Source organism: Perognathus longimembris, unplaced genomic scaffold (genome assembly GCF_023159225.1).
Source record: "Perognathus longimembris pacificus isolate PPM17 unplaced genomic scaffold, ASM2315922v1 HiC_scaffold_5679, whole genome shotgun sequence".
Lineage (NCBI taxonomy): Eukaryota > Metazoa > Chordata > Mammalia > Rodentia > Heteromyidae > Perognathus > Perognathus longimembris.
In genome coordinates this window covers 35,537-51,207 of record NW_025961132.1, presented here as the reverse complement: position 1 = coordinate 51,207, position 15,671 = coordinate 35,537, and the positions used below count along the sequence as shown (strand labels likewise).

Sequence of the window (15,671 nt, the reverse complement as noted above, 5' to 3'; positions counted from 1 at the left end):
TTAGAATTCTCCCTGCTTTGTGGCAAGAATCAGACAATTACAAAATCATGTAATTGAATCCAGTCCATTTTGTTCAAAACCATGCGTAGATTATATCACTAAACTTCTATACTGGGACATGTCATACATAGTTACTTGCCAAAAGTCATCATTTTCTGGCATGAAATTCAGATTTACATTAAAAACACTTGAAGATTAGAATACGGCTTATAATTTTAGACAGCATAGATTGCACTCTCTTTAAGTGGAATTGGAATTCTAAGGTTGGAATTAGAGTCATTCTATAAAGAAAAAAAACAAGAAAACTAGGAGACAGAAGTGCAAGACCAAGCACAAGTGTTTTATGACAAAGCTGATCGATGGAGGGAATGTACTTTAACCTTGTAGTCATTTGAAATGAGTTGACTTTCTGCGTAATTCAGGGGAGCATATTCTAAGTATCTTACTATACTCATGATTGATCTGTGTAAGCTTGCCTTTCTTTACCAACCTGTGCTGATGACCATGCAGGTTTCTGCTGCCTCAGAGAATCTGCAGATGGGCAAATATCAACAGCTGCAAGAAGAAAATAATTTCCTCAAAGAGCAGTTACAGTCCCTGCAAAGCAAAAACGATTCACTGGCTGAGGAGAATACAAAGCTGAAGGAAGACCAAAAACATCTTACTGAGAGTTGCAAGTGTACCATAGCTATGACAGAACAGTACAGAATATTCCTCACACAAAAAACGGAAAGCGAAATAAGTGAACAAGCAGAAAAAGTGTCCAACTTTATACAGGTGAATATGTTTATTTCTAATATGCTTAAACATTTATTGGAAGGTATATTTTGGACTTACACATTGTTTCATGTACTTTATTAGAAGTAAATTATATAATGTTTCTATCTTACATATTACATCATATTCTATATATTCTACATTATTCCCACATTGTAAGTACATTTATATTCAATAACATTCTTTTTATTAAAAATTACTTCATGGGCTGGGGATATGGCCTAGTGGCAAGAGCGCTTCCCTGGTATACATGAAGCCCTTGGTTCGATTCCCCAGCACCACATATACAGAAAATGGCCAGAAGTGGCGCTGTGGCTCAAGTGGCAGAGTGCTAGCCTTGAGCAAAAAGGAAGCCAGGGACAGTGCTCAGGCCCTGAGCTCAAGGCCCAGGACTGGCAAAAAAAAAAAAAATTACTTCATGTTTGAAATCTAGTTGCCATAAAATTAAATTCTTAGAAAACAATAATTCATACAGATTATAACATGCAAGCCAGGCACCTGTGGCTCACGCCTGTAACTAATAGTAGCTACTCGTGAAACTGAGATCTGAGGACTGCAGTTCAAATCCAGCCCAGACAGGAAAGTCTATTGAGACTCCTCTCCAGTTAACCTCCAGAAAACCATAAGTGAAGCTGCGGCTCAAAGTGGTCAAGTAGTACCCTGAGTAGAAAAATTCAGGGACAATGCCCAGGCACTGAGATCAAGCTCCACAATGGACAACCGTCAAAAATAAAACAAATTGGAACATGCTCATAGACTTTCATTCAGGTCAGGTTTTCTTTCTCAAATTTGATTGGTCTTGTTCTATTTTATTAAGTTTTATCCATACTCTTGTACACCTGCTGTAGTACTTACTTCATGTCCTCCCCAAGAGAAAACTGCACTTAGGTATTTAGTATTTAGATTAAATGCAGGGGATAATGATGAGAAGTACTGTAAATTCAAGCACCGGCTTTCCCATATCTCATAGTGTTCTACACCACGGAGAGAATATAGGAACTTGTTCAAGAAATATTGATTGAAAAATGACTCTTCAATTTTCTTTAGGAGCAGAACAGAGCTCGAGCATATCAGGACGCTGTTTGGACATCGACAGTGCAAGCACAACTATCTAAAATCTCCCAGCTATCAAATAAATTACAGGAGTAAGTTTAGAGTCACAGAAAATAAACAAAACTTATTAAGTAGACTGTAAAACATAGTGTTATGCCTAGATTTCCGGTCCCCAAAGACCACCAAGGAGCCGATACCGATGCAAATGCACAAGAGGCTTTATTGCAAGCTGGAGCCTGGACTCTCAACCGTCACCGACACAGCGGATCTGGATTGAGAGTCCCGACCCTCAGATAGGCAGGGTTTGTACTGTGATTACAACAGGGGCCGGATATTTCCAACTTGGCAGATACTTGATTGGATGGTATTTAGCAAGCACGTCTTGTCCTATTTCTACTGGCTCTCTACCCTATCACTTAACCTATTTTGGCTTTGATAATGGGAACTGGCCTTGATATCAGAAACTGACAGTAGGTGGTCACATAGCACTGATAGAGTGGGTTAGTGCAGCGGGTAGAGCAAATCACACATGGGTTAAGCAAGCCGCTTACAGAAGCAGAATTTGGCAGTCAGGCTGACCTAGTACCAACTTTATTTAAACAATTGCCACCATGTTTTCCCATTACCACTAAGCAAGCTTCAGCGGGCTAAAACAATCCAGTACTCAATCATAAGTAAACCAACCCAACAGTTTCCATGGCCTTTCTACTCTTAGTATGTTATTTCGATAGTCTATGACTAGGATCGTTTTTGACTGTCCATTACCATGGTTGCTACCTAGGTAGAGAGGGGAACAGGGCTCCCTATATTTTTAAATGTCAAACTACAAAATAGTCTCGCGGGTGGGGGTGCAGCCCTCTAGCACGGAGTCATCCCCAGGGTTTAGAAGCTGTTATAATTTTAGCAGTAAAGCTTATATTTAGTCACGCGGGTTCTGAGGTCAGCCCTTACATTCCCTCCTCTTCTACTGCTTACTGGGGGGGGCCAGTCATGCCCTCATTATCCTACATTTTTATGGCTTTCCTGTCCAGGGGCTGATATGGAGACCTCAGCACTCTTAGCTGTACCGCGCTGACACGATCTCTTAGAAATGCAGTGAGCCTCTTAAGAGTACAAAGACCAGTAGAGACCAGGTCTGCAAAACAACAAACTTCTTGTCAAATGGTATTTCCACGTTTGGGTCAGTGACCTCACAGTATATATCTAAAACCAAACAACTACTAAACATGAAAAGGTCTACAATAGACCTATCAGAGGATCACCATAGCTCCAAAGCTATGTACACATCATATAAGAACAGGATAAGCAAAAACAACCCCAAGAGAAGGACACAGGTGGAGTCTATTGTTGATGTCGCCTTTGAAGTTTTAGGTGAATTTCCTTTGGCGTACCCTATATGGTTACTTTATGTGATTTTAGTACACTGGGTATGGTTTGTATATATGCCTACCTGATCTAGGGAAGAGAAAGAAAAACGAGGGTGTACGATATCACAAGAAATGGACTCACTGGCCTTGTCAATACAACTTAATTTATTGACACCTTAATAACATTTAATTTAAAAAAGAATACAAGGACCAACCATTAAGATGACTATTACCAACCTCCAAGGTCCTGCTACCGAGGTTTTTAACAATGTCAGCCAAAGGGACCCGTTACACAAAGACTCATCCCATCCCATGCTTTCCTGGTGTTTCTCTGCTCATTCCCGTATGCTTAACCCCAAGACAGCCTTCCTCTCCAAAGAAACCTGTCCTGTTTGGGAGGACCACTTCTGCCAGGGAGTTGGTCAGCGTCTCAGTGGGTGCATGCGTTCACCGATGTCCAAACCCACTTGAGCGGTGAGGAGTTGGTGGATGGCTCCGATGGCTGTCAGGCTGTACTTGATCTGAACCCCAATGGGATGGGAGGGGGTGGGGCAGCCACAGGCAGCAGTGGCTCCCACAGAATGTCACACCTCCTGCTGGACTGCTGCAACTTTCTGCTTAGCCTGGTTCAAGAAGCTTACCCTAAGGCCTGGCTAGTGAACCCCCTAATATAGTCCTGGTTGCCTTTCGGCAAATGCTGGTTGGACAGTTTAGCTACTGCTTCACAACCAAGCCTGGTGCCTAAAGGAGGAGGCGCGGGAACATTGCTTCCTAGGGTGTGATGGCGAACAGGGTGGTGGAGGAGGGCTGGCCAGTGTTCACCAGTCTCAAGGGCTAATTTGGTTAAGCTCTCTTTTCCTCTCTACCTGACTTGAAGTTTGGGGGTGGTAGGCACAATGTAATTTCCTAATAATCCCCAATGACTTACCTAATAGCTGCCTTACCTAAGTGAGGAAAGAGGGGCCATTGTCTGAGCCTATGGCTACTGGGAGTCCAAACCTGGGAATTATCTCCTCTAGAAGCTTCTTCTGTACTCTCTGTGCTGTTTCCCACTTGGTTAGGAAAGCTTCCATCCATCCTGAAACAGTGACTAGAAAAGCTAGCAGGTACTTTCTATCTCAGTAAATCACCTCCCTGTAGGCTCCTGGCACCGTTCCTCTTGCCCTCTTTCTCTTGGCGGCTACTCCGCCAGCCGCATTTGTGGTCTGGCATGGCACGCTGCTGCTGCTAATATTCCTTCTAATGCCTGGAGCTGCCTGTCCCACAAATGCTACATGAATCGTTGTCAATTTTCCTCAGCCTCTAGATCTATGGAAGCGGAAGGACGGTAAGCACAAGCAGCCTTTGAAGGCTGCTGGAGACTCACCCACTGCCTGTCTAACTTGCCCACCTTAGACAAATTGATTGCGCGCTTTCCGGTGGCCCGGAGCCCCCCAGAAGAGCCTGGTGATAAACCTTTGGCCACTCCCTCCCTGCCAGGAATTCAGGGGGAAGAGGACATCTAGTGCCTGAGGCTTCTTTGAGAAGGGAGGGTGGAAGTGGGAGGAGAGCAGGGGGGAAGGGGGCTCCCTACTTTATCCTTCCTCATCTTTTAAAGGGAGCTGATGGGTGAAGATCATTCCTCTTCTGTAACTTCTTCAGGCCTGCTCAGGGGCGTTGACCTGACCTAGCCAGGAACCTATCACCTTAGTCTACTTTAGCGAGAGGCTGCAGGATTAGATGTCCAGTTTACAAGCTTTCCTCCAAACTGGAAATCACATTCAACTTTTAACTTCTAACAACGTTATAGACTTTTGGGGCTACAGCAGTGTCGCCTTTTAACATTTCAGTTTGCAAAAGCGTTTTCCTGACTGGCTGGGGAAACAGATCTCTGATAACCTAACAATGCCTAAATTACCTTAGTAGGCATCAGGTAGGTCTCGGGAAGGACACCATCTCAGGTCCACAAGCTTCCTTCCTGAACAGATGTGCGAGCTCAGAATTCTCACTGCCGCTCAGGGCTTTGAGCAGATGCAGGGGTTGGGATTTTAAGCTATCCCTTCATTAGACAATCTTAGCTTTACTACCCACTATCACAGAGGACTGGCAAGTTCCTCCAGGACCTCCTGGCTCTGATGAACTTGTGAAGGCCAAGCACACATGACTCTAGGATCTGACACCCTCGCTGCCATCCACGCAGTGGCTTCCTGCCTCTGGATGCTCCATCTCTTTCGTCCCAGCCTTTTCCATGCTGAGGTCAATGCACCTTTGACATTTCTCTTGATCCGTCGCTGGACTTGGACTCAGGACCTGAGTGCTGTCCCTCAGCTCTTCAGTTCTAGGCTAGCACCCTACCACTTTAAGCTCCACACAACTCTGTTCTCAGCACTCTGCTGGCTCAATACAGATGAAGACTCTCACAGGGACCTTTCTCTGCCTGGGCTGGCTTTGAACCACAGTTTTCAGATCAATGAATCTTACAAAAGTCCTCTTACTCCAATTAAAGCAACAAGATGGTCCACACAGAAGTAGCTTTTAAGCATCATCTTAACTGGAACTTGGTAAGGGCCAAAGTTACATTTGATAAACTTGTAAGAATCATCTGTCCTTGACTGTAGTTCTACCTGGAAATTTATAAAACCAGCAAGGCAAATTGGAATAGCAAATTAAACAATCATTTTGGCAGCCTAAATTATTTCTTTTGTCCAATTGCAATGAAACATTTAGGACAACTTTATTTTCCAATCTCATATCTAGAAATCCATCTTGATCTCTAAACTCTTTTAGTAACCTCTGCTTTAATATTTACATTTTAGCTTTCAGTTGTATTTGAAGAACTCTGAAATCTAGAGGCACTGGCCACAGTCTGTTCCCTCCGGGTGGCTGCTTTAAAGGGGTCATTTGTTTCCCTGCGGTCTGCGTTATTGCCTAGAACACCTCTGAACTCAAATGACAGTTTTCCCTCCATGCAAGAATTACACATTCCAGAATGACAAACAAGAATCCAGACTTGGTATCTTTGTCCCCTTTTTTAAGACACATCCAAATTGCAACATAGCCTAGAAGTCAAATTACATTGTCCAGATAAACTTTGAACTGTCTTCTGAAAACTTTTTTTTAATGTTCAAACCTCCCAAGGAGCAGTTATAGACTTCAATAGCATCATCACAACACCTATTTTATCATCAGGATGTTATGTCCACCTGTAAGGAAAAGATACGGGACAAGGAAAAGCCTCCATTTGCCCATCCTACTCCTTGGGGCTGGGAGAATTGCCTCTGTGCCAGCTTACGCTTTTCCACCATGTGTGGACTCCCCCAGGGCCTGGCCCACCCCATGGACTGGCTAAGCTGCCCCTTTGCCACATCACCCTCACTCCTGAGGATAGGCTTGCAGGCCTGGCCTAAGGGTTTCTGCCTTTTTTTCCATCTCTCCCTGAGAAACCCAAGCAATTTTTTTAACAGGGATAAACATTAATATCCAAATTTCTGACATTTAGCCCTGAATATTAACAGCAGAGGAAAATAAATTTCACATTTCCAATGTCTTTTGCTAAAGAAAATAACTTGATTACATGTTAAATAGCCTTATGCATTAAGATACCAGACTTAAAACTGCAAATTAAAGAATCCTTAGATACCTTTTAACTGTTTGTATTAAACTATGCACTAATCCTTTAAAACATTTGGTAAGGCCCGAACTTGATGAGCTTTGAACGTCAACTCACCCATTCTTACATTATACTGACAGTTTTCATCTGGAACATGTTCACACTCACACCTGCACACACATACACATGCAAAAGATCTTAAAGCGAGCAAAATAAATGTCGGCCATACTTTTTCCAGTGGCAAGAGGTATTTATGCCAATCTTACTCTTGCAATAACCAAGATTTAAGACAAAACTTAACAAATGATTTTAGCATTCTCCGGTCTCATTTACCAGGGCTTTCTAGTTTTAGCAAGACATTTTAGTGCACTAAGTACTTTTCTGCTGAGGAAAGCTGGTTGGGGGTTCCCTGGGCTAAGACTCAGCCCACCCAGTCCTTGACTCTAGTCTGAGCCCAGTTTTAACTAGAGCATTGTACAGATCAATTGGCCTTTAAATACCTTCAGTTGGAAGAAAATGGCTACTTGAAGCTGATCTCTCTTCCCCTTGGTCTTTCAGACTTGGGGGGACCTGGGGAGGCTGTTTGGAACTCTATACCAGCAGAGACCAGGTGTCTCTTGGAAACTGTTCCTGAGGAGGTAAAAAGGGCATTAACTAGGAAGGGAATTTTCCAGCAAATCCTGCCAGACCAGGATGTAGAACAAAAAGTGATTGGTTTCCCATTTGTTACTTCTATACTCAAGTCGTGTGCCTGGCTTTTCATGTCCTTGAAATTGTCTGTCAGAAGAGAAAGGGAGTCTTCTGAGTCTGTCCCATCTTATGTGAGTTTCAGAAAAGTAGATACAAACAGCCAGAAGCAAACACCAAAGAGACGCACCAAAGGCACAAAGCAGATTTTCAGTGAACGAATTCCTTCTGCCCAGAGGAGGAAGAAGTGAATAGGGATTGTTGGCCTTAGGCTGCTGCGCCCCAGGAGCAGCCCGTTTCCTTCCTACTGACTATACTAAGTGAGGAGGGGACTTTGTTCCCCACTAAGGAGGGGGCCTGGTCTTCCAAGATGACCCACCTACATGTCTGCTTAAGTCTTATGACAACCTTACAGAATATTAGTTACTGGTTATTAAGGACGCCAAAACAGACAAGAAAAACAAGTGTCACACTCTGGTTCGAGGGTCCTGGGATCTTGGGGTTCTGGGAAGAGTCCTCCAAGCTGTTATGCCTAAGATTTCCAGTCCCCAAGGACCACCAAGGAGCCGATACCGATGCAAACGCACAAGAGTCATTATTGCAGGTGGAGCCTGGACTCTCAACCATCACCAAGCTGATCTGGATTGAAAGCCCGGACCCTCAGATAGGCGGGGTTTTTATTGTGATTACAACAGGGGCAGGGTATTTACAACTTGGCAGATACTTATTGGATGGCATTTAGCAAGCAAGTCTTGTCCTATTTCTATTGGCTCTCTACCCTATCAGTTAACCTATTTTGGCTTTGGTAATGGGAACTGGCCTTGATATGAGGAACTGACAGCAGGTGGTCACGTAGCACTGATACAGTGGGTTAGTGCAGGGGGTAGAGCAAGTCACAAATGGGTTAAGCAAGCCGTTTACAGAAGCAGAATTTTGCAGTCAGGCTGACCCATTATCAACTTTATTTTAACAATTACCACCATGTTTTCCCAAGCTTGAGCAGGCGAAAACAATCCAGTACTCAGTCATGAGTAAACCAACCCAACAGTTTCCATGGCATTTCTACTCTTAGTATGGTTGTTTCGATAGTCTATGACTAGGATCGTTTTTGACTGTCCATTACCATGGTTGCTACCTAGGTACAGGGGGGAACAAGGGCTCCCTATATTTTTAAATGTCAAACTACAAAATAGTCTCATGGGTGGGGGTGCAGCCCTCTAGCATAGAGTCATCCCCAGGGTTTAGGAGCTGTTATACTTTTAGCAGTAAAACTTATATTTAGTCACCCGGGTTCTGAGGTCAGCCCTTACAATAGTTTTGATATGACAGACTCATGAGATTACTAGGAAGAGGAACCTAACTGAACAAACCAACTTTGGAAAATACTATGAATACATTAATTTTCTCCTAACTTATTAGAATAGAACAGTTTCTCCTCTTGGTTTACTTTGGGGCTTTATTGGTTGCTGCTCTGTTTTTCTTCCTATTCTCAGTGGCCTTCCCCCTTCATTTTCAGAGAAGTCATTGTCTTTCTAATTAGCACAGTTGTTTGTATACAATTACTTGTCAGTATTCCTTCAACAGAAAATTTCAAGCTCACTTGTGTTTTTTGGGACATTGCACCATCAGTGCAAAGATGTAGCACTTCTGCTGAAGGCACAGTCTATCTGTCTTCCCTGACTGTGATACTTGAATTCACAACTGAGAGTGCCCGGAGACAAAATGCCCTTCAAAGTTATACAGGGAAAGACTGGGAATTTCAATTCTCAACACCGTAAATGGAATTCCTTCCTTTGTTTCTGTGAAGGGGGCAATGTCTTTGACAACAGAATTGCATACTGTGTGCCAATTGCCAAAAGGCTACTTTAGTTCTTTGTATCACCGGCTCTGCGATCTTCTCCATTGGAACTGCTGCCTTGTATTCCTCTAGCCAAAGTTTGATATCTTAAGGACGATAAACACAGTGCAAACAAGCACTTGCAAATGTCTCGGTTGCATATTTATAATCTCTGACCTGCTTTACTGAATGCCAGTAATCTAAGTTTATTATTCGTAGTTTAAACACCTACTTAAGGAGAATCATATGTTGTTTCACTGAACTTATGCTTGATAAAGTGTCCACATATGATAATACAGAGATGATTTTACATAGATAGTAATACTTACATGAGGAATCCTCTAAGTAGAGCCCTACCAGAGGGCAGCAGTGACAACTGTGGAGCCAGACATCCCTGACAATCACTTGTCTCCTCCCTACAGTGTTGGAATTAACTTGCCAGGAATGAGTGTGTGTGTGTGTGTGATTATTTAGAATAAATTACAATTTTACACGTTATACAGTTGGCATTCATTAACCAATGTGTATTTCAAGATACTGTTTCAAGGAACTTAAGTTTGGTCTTAAGGCTAATTTTAAAAGTTAGTGTTTGCACCTTTTTTCTTAAAGCCATAAGTCCTTTGGGTCTAACTCAGGGAAAGATGGATTCCTGGATGTTTGCCTTTTGCAGATGTGAAAGAAAGATTAAGAGACTGGAGGATGAAAATTGTAAGCTTCATCTAAGAGTTCATCTGTGTCAAACATCGTCTGAAACTTTTACTACCAGGAATAGCTTAAACAACCCTACTGAGAGAAATTCTCAGAGTTTTCTGGGACCTCGGACGCATTTTTCAGCAAGAGAAGACTATGCGGATTTGAGCCCAAGACTAAGATCTGCATTTGAGAAGGTGGACGCCTTCCTGAGAAAACTTTAGGTTAGTTACAGTATCTTTTTCATTTTGGATTTCAGACTTCAGACACGTTCTGTCTTTGATTTGATGAATTATTGAGAAGTACAGTTGACTTATTTGTGCCATACAAATATGACAGTAATCTGTTTTAAAAAGCAGCACAAGTCAACAAATGTGTCCCATTTCAAGTGATGCTCATTTGCTAATAATTCGATTCGATACATGTATTTAAACTGAAAATGTTTCAACTATCTTTAAAAAGTATAATTAAATGAGATATTTGAGAATAAATGTGACTTTCTATAAATAAAGTTATCATGTGTTACCATACCATACCAGAGCAAGAAGAGTAAGTTCACACACACACACACACACACACACACACACACACACACACAGTTTTCTGTTCTTGGTGCATTGCAAAAGTTTTGGAGGCAATACTTGAAAAATAAAGTTGACTACAATTAAAACAAGCTTTAAATTAAAATGTTATTTGAAAAGCCCCTTTCATTATAGGAATTATTTGTTTTGCTATCATCGTCTTACTGTGTTCTTGCCTAATAGAATAGCCTAACATATGGATTAAGATTGGTATGTGAGTTTCTTAACAACAGTTTGCTATAGAATAATCAGTTCCTTGACTAAAGTAACTCTATGAATATTATCTGCATATGTGTTTTTTCTTTAATCACATGCATATATCTAAATACATAAATCACTGTTCTACATTCACTTATTTATCCATTAATTTACGTAGCACTTTTTGCTTCTTTAGACAGGATCTCACTAGCGAGCCCCGATGTCTAGGATGAAATATCCCTTCATGCTCAGCCTTGTCAGTGCTATGATTGCAGGCTGCTAAGCCAAGTGCCTTACGTTTACTCAGATGGTAGTTTGAGTCAAATTTTGAAGAAAAAAAATGCCTAAGTTACATACCTATGCTAGAATTCTAAAGTGATCTGTTCCTGCCACTGCCATCTGATCATGTGTTTATGAGACACTTAACATTTCTGTTTTCTTTTTCCATTTCCCATATCATGGCTACCTAGGTCTGGCCATTTTGGAGGACAAATTATAGTTGCAAGATCAGATGTAAGTATTTCCCCAGAATTATAATTTGGTAAGTTATTTTAAGTCAATAGTGCAAACTTTATTATTCCTATAAAATGTACCCACTCATCTAGTTGGTGCTCCTAATTTCATTTTTACCTGAAAAGAAGCTCCTTTAGGTCCTTTCTTTTTTGCTGGTCCTGAGGCTTTGATTCAGGGCCTGAGCGTTGGATGCAAGCTTTTGTGCTCAAGGCTGGAGGTACAGCACCTCCAGCTCTAACTCTACAGCATCCTTGATGATGAATAGGAGACAAGAACCACACAGGGACTTTGCTCCCTTGGCTGCCTTTGAACCTCAGGCCTCAGCTCTCAGCCTCCTGAGTAGCTCGCACCCCAGGCAGAAACTACCTGGACACTGTGTTCTCTTTGTTCTCGGTTGCTGTCCTGTTCTGGAAGGAGGATAAATGACAGGTTGGTGATGGACTTATTTTGTGATTCTCCGTGGAACACTGCAGGGATATGGCTTAATGACAGGGCGACCATAGGTAAAGATTTGAAAAATAAAGTGGGGACACTAACTGTGGAAATCATAATTAATCAATCTCAAAACTGAAAGAAAGAAAAATGCGCAATTTGTTCAGTCAGATGGAGGCTAAAGTACTTTGCTTCTGGGGGTAGGAGCTACACAAACCCTGATCTATAGAGGGGTTAGAGTTCCAGAAGTCCTTTCCTTCCTTAACTGTGAGTTCTTACCAGCAGATCATTACCTTTTAGATCTCTAGAGGATATAGTCTTACTTCCCCATTTATATTTATTTCGATAGGCCTTAATGGAGACGAAAACTTTTTAATAAGTGAGATACAGCATAGTTAGCAACGTAGAAAAAAAGACTTCATGTATAGTTTTATATACTTAGTTATAAGTAACAATTTATTAGACTTATAAACTGCTCTTTAAATAAAATTCTGCTTAGTTAAGACTTAGCTTTTTGAAGCCTGGTATAGAGCTCAGGCCCTGAGTTCAAGTCCCAGGACTGGCCAAAAAAAAAAAAAGTTAGTTTGGGTGCTGGGAAAATGGTGAAAAAAAAAAAAAGCCAGATTTAGCTTTTTTAAGTTTCGGTAGAACTTGACAGTATCAATAGTACACAAGCAATTACCTTGATAAGTAATATTTTTCTTTCAAATAGTTTCATTGTTACAGAGAGTAAATAGCTTACTCTAACTCTGTGTATTAATCTTTATCTTTGGAAACCTTTTAAATAAACTTAAATTACAGTTAACCTAACCAGAGACCAAACATCCCATTTTTTAGAAGAAATGTTTATATTAAACCAACTTTTTAAGTTGAAATGCTACGTGTTTAGTGCTTATTTTAAGGTTAAATTAGACTGCTTCTGTGGTATCTTTAGAATTTAGAATGACATGTATACTGGCTAATTTGACTGATGATTTAAAGTTTGCTACAATGAGTATTGAAAATTTGTACTGTATAGATATGTTACACCAAATCTTAATTGAACTTTCAAAATCTTTTCGCTATATTTAAAGCCAAGAGCTCATAATTAGATTTTATTTGAGCACTTAAGAGATTTCATTTAACCTCTCTAACGATATCAAAGGTCTGGAATTCAATATTTTCGTATGAGACATTCCTGGATAAGTCTTGATAACATAACCAACATTTTTAACACAACGCTGTTCTTCAACGAAGTAGCTGAGAAGCAAACCAATCTTAACCTGTGCATGCCATCCTGATGAACCCCACGTGTTCAGAATCTGAACGTTACCCAGTCACCAAGTCTCCTTGGTTGTTTACTGCTTTTTTCCCCTTATTTGGGTTTAACTTGATTGAGATAACATGACCAACCCTTGACAGTTATAGTGGCTTTTATGCACTAAAGACAACGAATCCTTTTTTATGTTTTACACATAAGTACAATAAGTTTTAGATATTAGAAGCATGCACAAAAATTGTGCTAAAAACAAATGAACAACTTCAAGTTGGCCCTAAGTTATGTCCTAGAATTCCTGTAGCAAGGGAAATATTTCTGCCCACAGTTTGATGACCTGGACTCTGGTGTCCCCGTCACACTCCTGACCCCCCTTTTTGCTTCCCCCGCTCGTCCTCCTGGTGGGAAGAGCCATGGATCCCCAACCCCAGCCCACGAAGCAGCTACCGCAGGCCCGCAGGAGGCAACGCAGGATCCCAGCAGGGTCGGTCCAGACCCTCAACCAGGACGAGAAGGGATCTCAGGGAGGACCAGTGGACAGCACGCCAGCCCGGCCATGCTAGAGGGAGGACCGCAGGGAGGACCGCGAGAGAGGAAGCCAGCTCAGCCTCGGAGGACACGCGCAGGTGCCGTTCTCCATGCAGGTGAGTGAAATACCTTGAACCCTTCCCACTGCGGAGCTTGCAGAGCAGGGAGTGCATTTCGTGGGCAGGCACAAGATCAGGCCTGAGGACCGGTGGACTAGAACTGAAGACCCAGAAATGAACCCACCCACCCGCGGCCACCTCATCTGTGATAAGGGAGCCAAAAAAAAGACAGAAAACAGGATGGAAGAAAGACAGGTTCGTCCACAAACGGTGCTGGCAACATTGCGAATCCAGACAGACACCATGACAGCCACGCCTGCCCTGACTTTTTTTTGAATGATTTGCTAGAGAGGAATATTGTTGTAAATATATAAATAAACATCCGTAGGATAAATTTATTATGGTATACAAGAAGGTCTCTGATAAGTAACACTAGGAAACATGAAATATCTGTTTTCCTAGGAAATAGTTCATTTTCACCAGTATTATGCATTCATTTTTATATCAGAATACCTACATTCACTAGAAAATTAATTTCTTTAAGACTTGTTGGCAAACATCTAGACTACTAGGAAAACCCTAAGTATTGTGTTGTACAAATGTTTAAATGTTTCTAATATTTGTCTGATGTCATGTATTTAATGGGAAAATATTGAATTTGTCATTCTATGAGGTACCATATAACTAGAGGACTAAAATAAGAATGCGTCAGATATGAGGGCATTGATTATTGGCGTGAGAATATTTATGTCATATGCATAATATGTAGTGAGCAATCTCCAACAGCAAAAACTAGGCTCACATCATTCAGATGAAATGCAGTTGATAAGATAATAAATTTAAGCTGCAGCAGCATGTTAATATATTTTAAATTGATTTTTTGGTGAACCACTGAGGCAGAAGTGATGGGAAACAATATAATTACTTTACACATGCTCATGGAGATGGGATGTCGGCTCTATAAGACAAAATCTTCACAAAATTGATCTTCAAGGACACCTACAAAGACCGTGCAGAGCCCTCTCATAGGCTTGAGATTTACGAAAAGGTCCAGACCAAAAAGCTATAGAAGTCAAAGTGGAATCATACTAACGAAACGTAGCTACTTGTCTCAAAAGCATAATTTGTAGTGAGACAGTGAGGTCACTGGGAAGGAAAAGTAAATAGAATTTAGCATAATATTCTGAAGGAATTTAATTCCCTGATACTTATAAAAGACTAGTCTACTGCTGTTGAATTCCTTCATCTTAGTTCAGTTTCATGTGCATATTTTTCTCATATTTCGACATAGAGCTAATTAGTTGTCAGTTTGTAGCTCAACACCTGATCTTGACTATGACCTTGCTACCAGCAGAGAGTGCGCAGAACCAGGCTGTCCTCAACTGATATAAAAAAATAATTACATGATAATGGGAAGGTATATAATTTCCAAAGCCGTGAAACTATAAATCTCTGGTCAGGTTTGGGGAGTGTGAGGAAGGCAGAGCCGGCAGGTCCCACCCCTGACGCCTTGTGAGGATGAAATGGGCTAAGAGCTGCTTGTGGTCTTTTAATCTCCGTGTCACCATCTTCCTCCCTAGATGGTGCTGTTGTGAATGAATCCTCACGCTAAAAGCTGGATATCTCAAAGAATGTATGCATAGTGACAGCAAACGGCAGCCAGATGACTTCTTTTCATTGCTAAATGACTTTCCTCAATACCAGCGTTCAGGTATGCTTAATTGTATTTTGTGTTGAATGTTGAGTACGATTATTCTTTCCTTCTTTATTGTCAATGTGAATTACAGAGTAGTTACAGTTTCATACATAAGGCAGTGAGTACATTTCTTGTTCAACTTGCTACCTCCTCCTCACTTTTCCCCCGCCTTCCCCTCCTCCTTCCCCTCTCCCCTCATGAGTTGTGCAGTTGGTTTACACCTAATGGTTTTGTAAGTATTGCTTTTGGAGTCGTTTATCTTTTTATCCTTTGTCTCTCAATTTTCACATTTCCTTTCCCGTCCCTAGTTCGAATACCAGTATATACAGAGTATCCACGGTACTCAGATGAGATACAGCAATAGCGGGGGTACAACTAAAGGGAGGGAATGCGAGAGGGAAAAAAAGGT

General features: G+C 41.4%; 1 protein-coding gene across 1 annotated transcript; it reads left to right on the top strand.

Moving 5' to 3' along the window:
* The first annotated feature begins 453 nt into the window (after positions 1-453).
* On the top strand, positions 454-15,178 carry LOC125345491. The gene is made up of 5 exons (XM_048337626.1): positions 454-777; positions 1,825-1,922; positions 9,981-10,197; positions 13,308-13,623; positions 15,147-15,178. Exons 1-5 carry the CDS (start codon positions 454-456, stop codon positions 15,176-15,178), a joined length of 987 nt encoding a protein of 328 aa, XP_048193583.1.
* Positions 15,179-15,671: the final 493 nt, after the last annotated feature.

What these genes read in the sequence shown, in the direction of transcription:
- LOC125345491 (XM_048337626.1), top strand. Translation starts at nt 454, where the DNA reads ATGATTGATCTGTGTAAGCTTGCCTTTCTTTACCAACCTGTGCTGATG. An exon ending in CTATCAAATAAATTACAGGA is followed by an intron (nt 1,923 to 9,980) that starts GTAAGTTTAGAG and finishes TGCCTTTTGCAG; the next exon opens with ATGTGAAAGAAAGATTAAGA. An exon ending in TAAGATCTGCATTTGAGAAG is followed by an intron (nt 10,198 to 13,307) that starts GTGGACGCCTTC and finishes TTCTGCCCACAG; the next exon opens with TTTGATGACCTGGACTCTGG.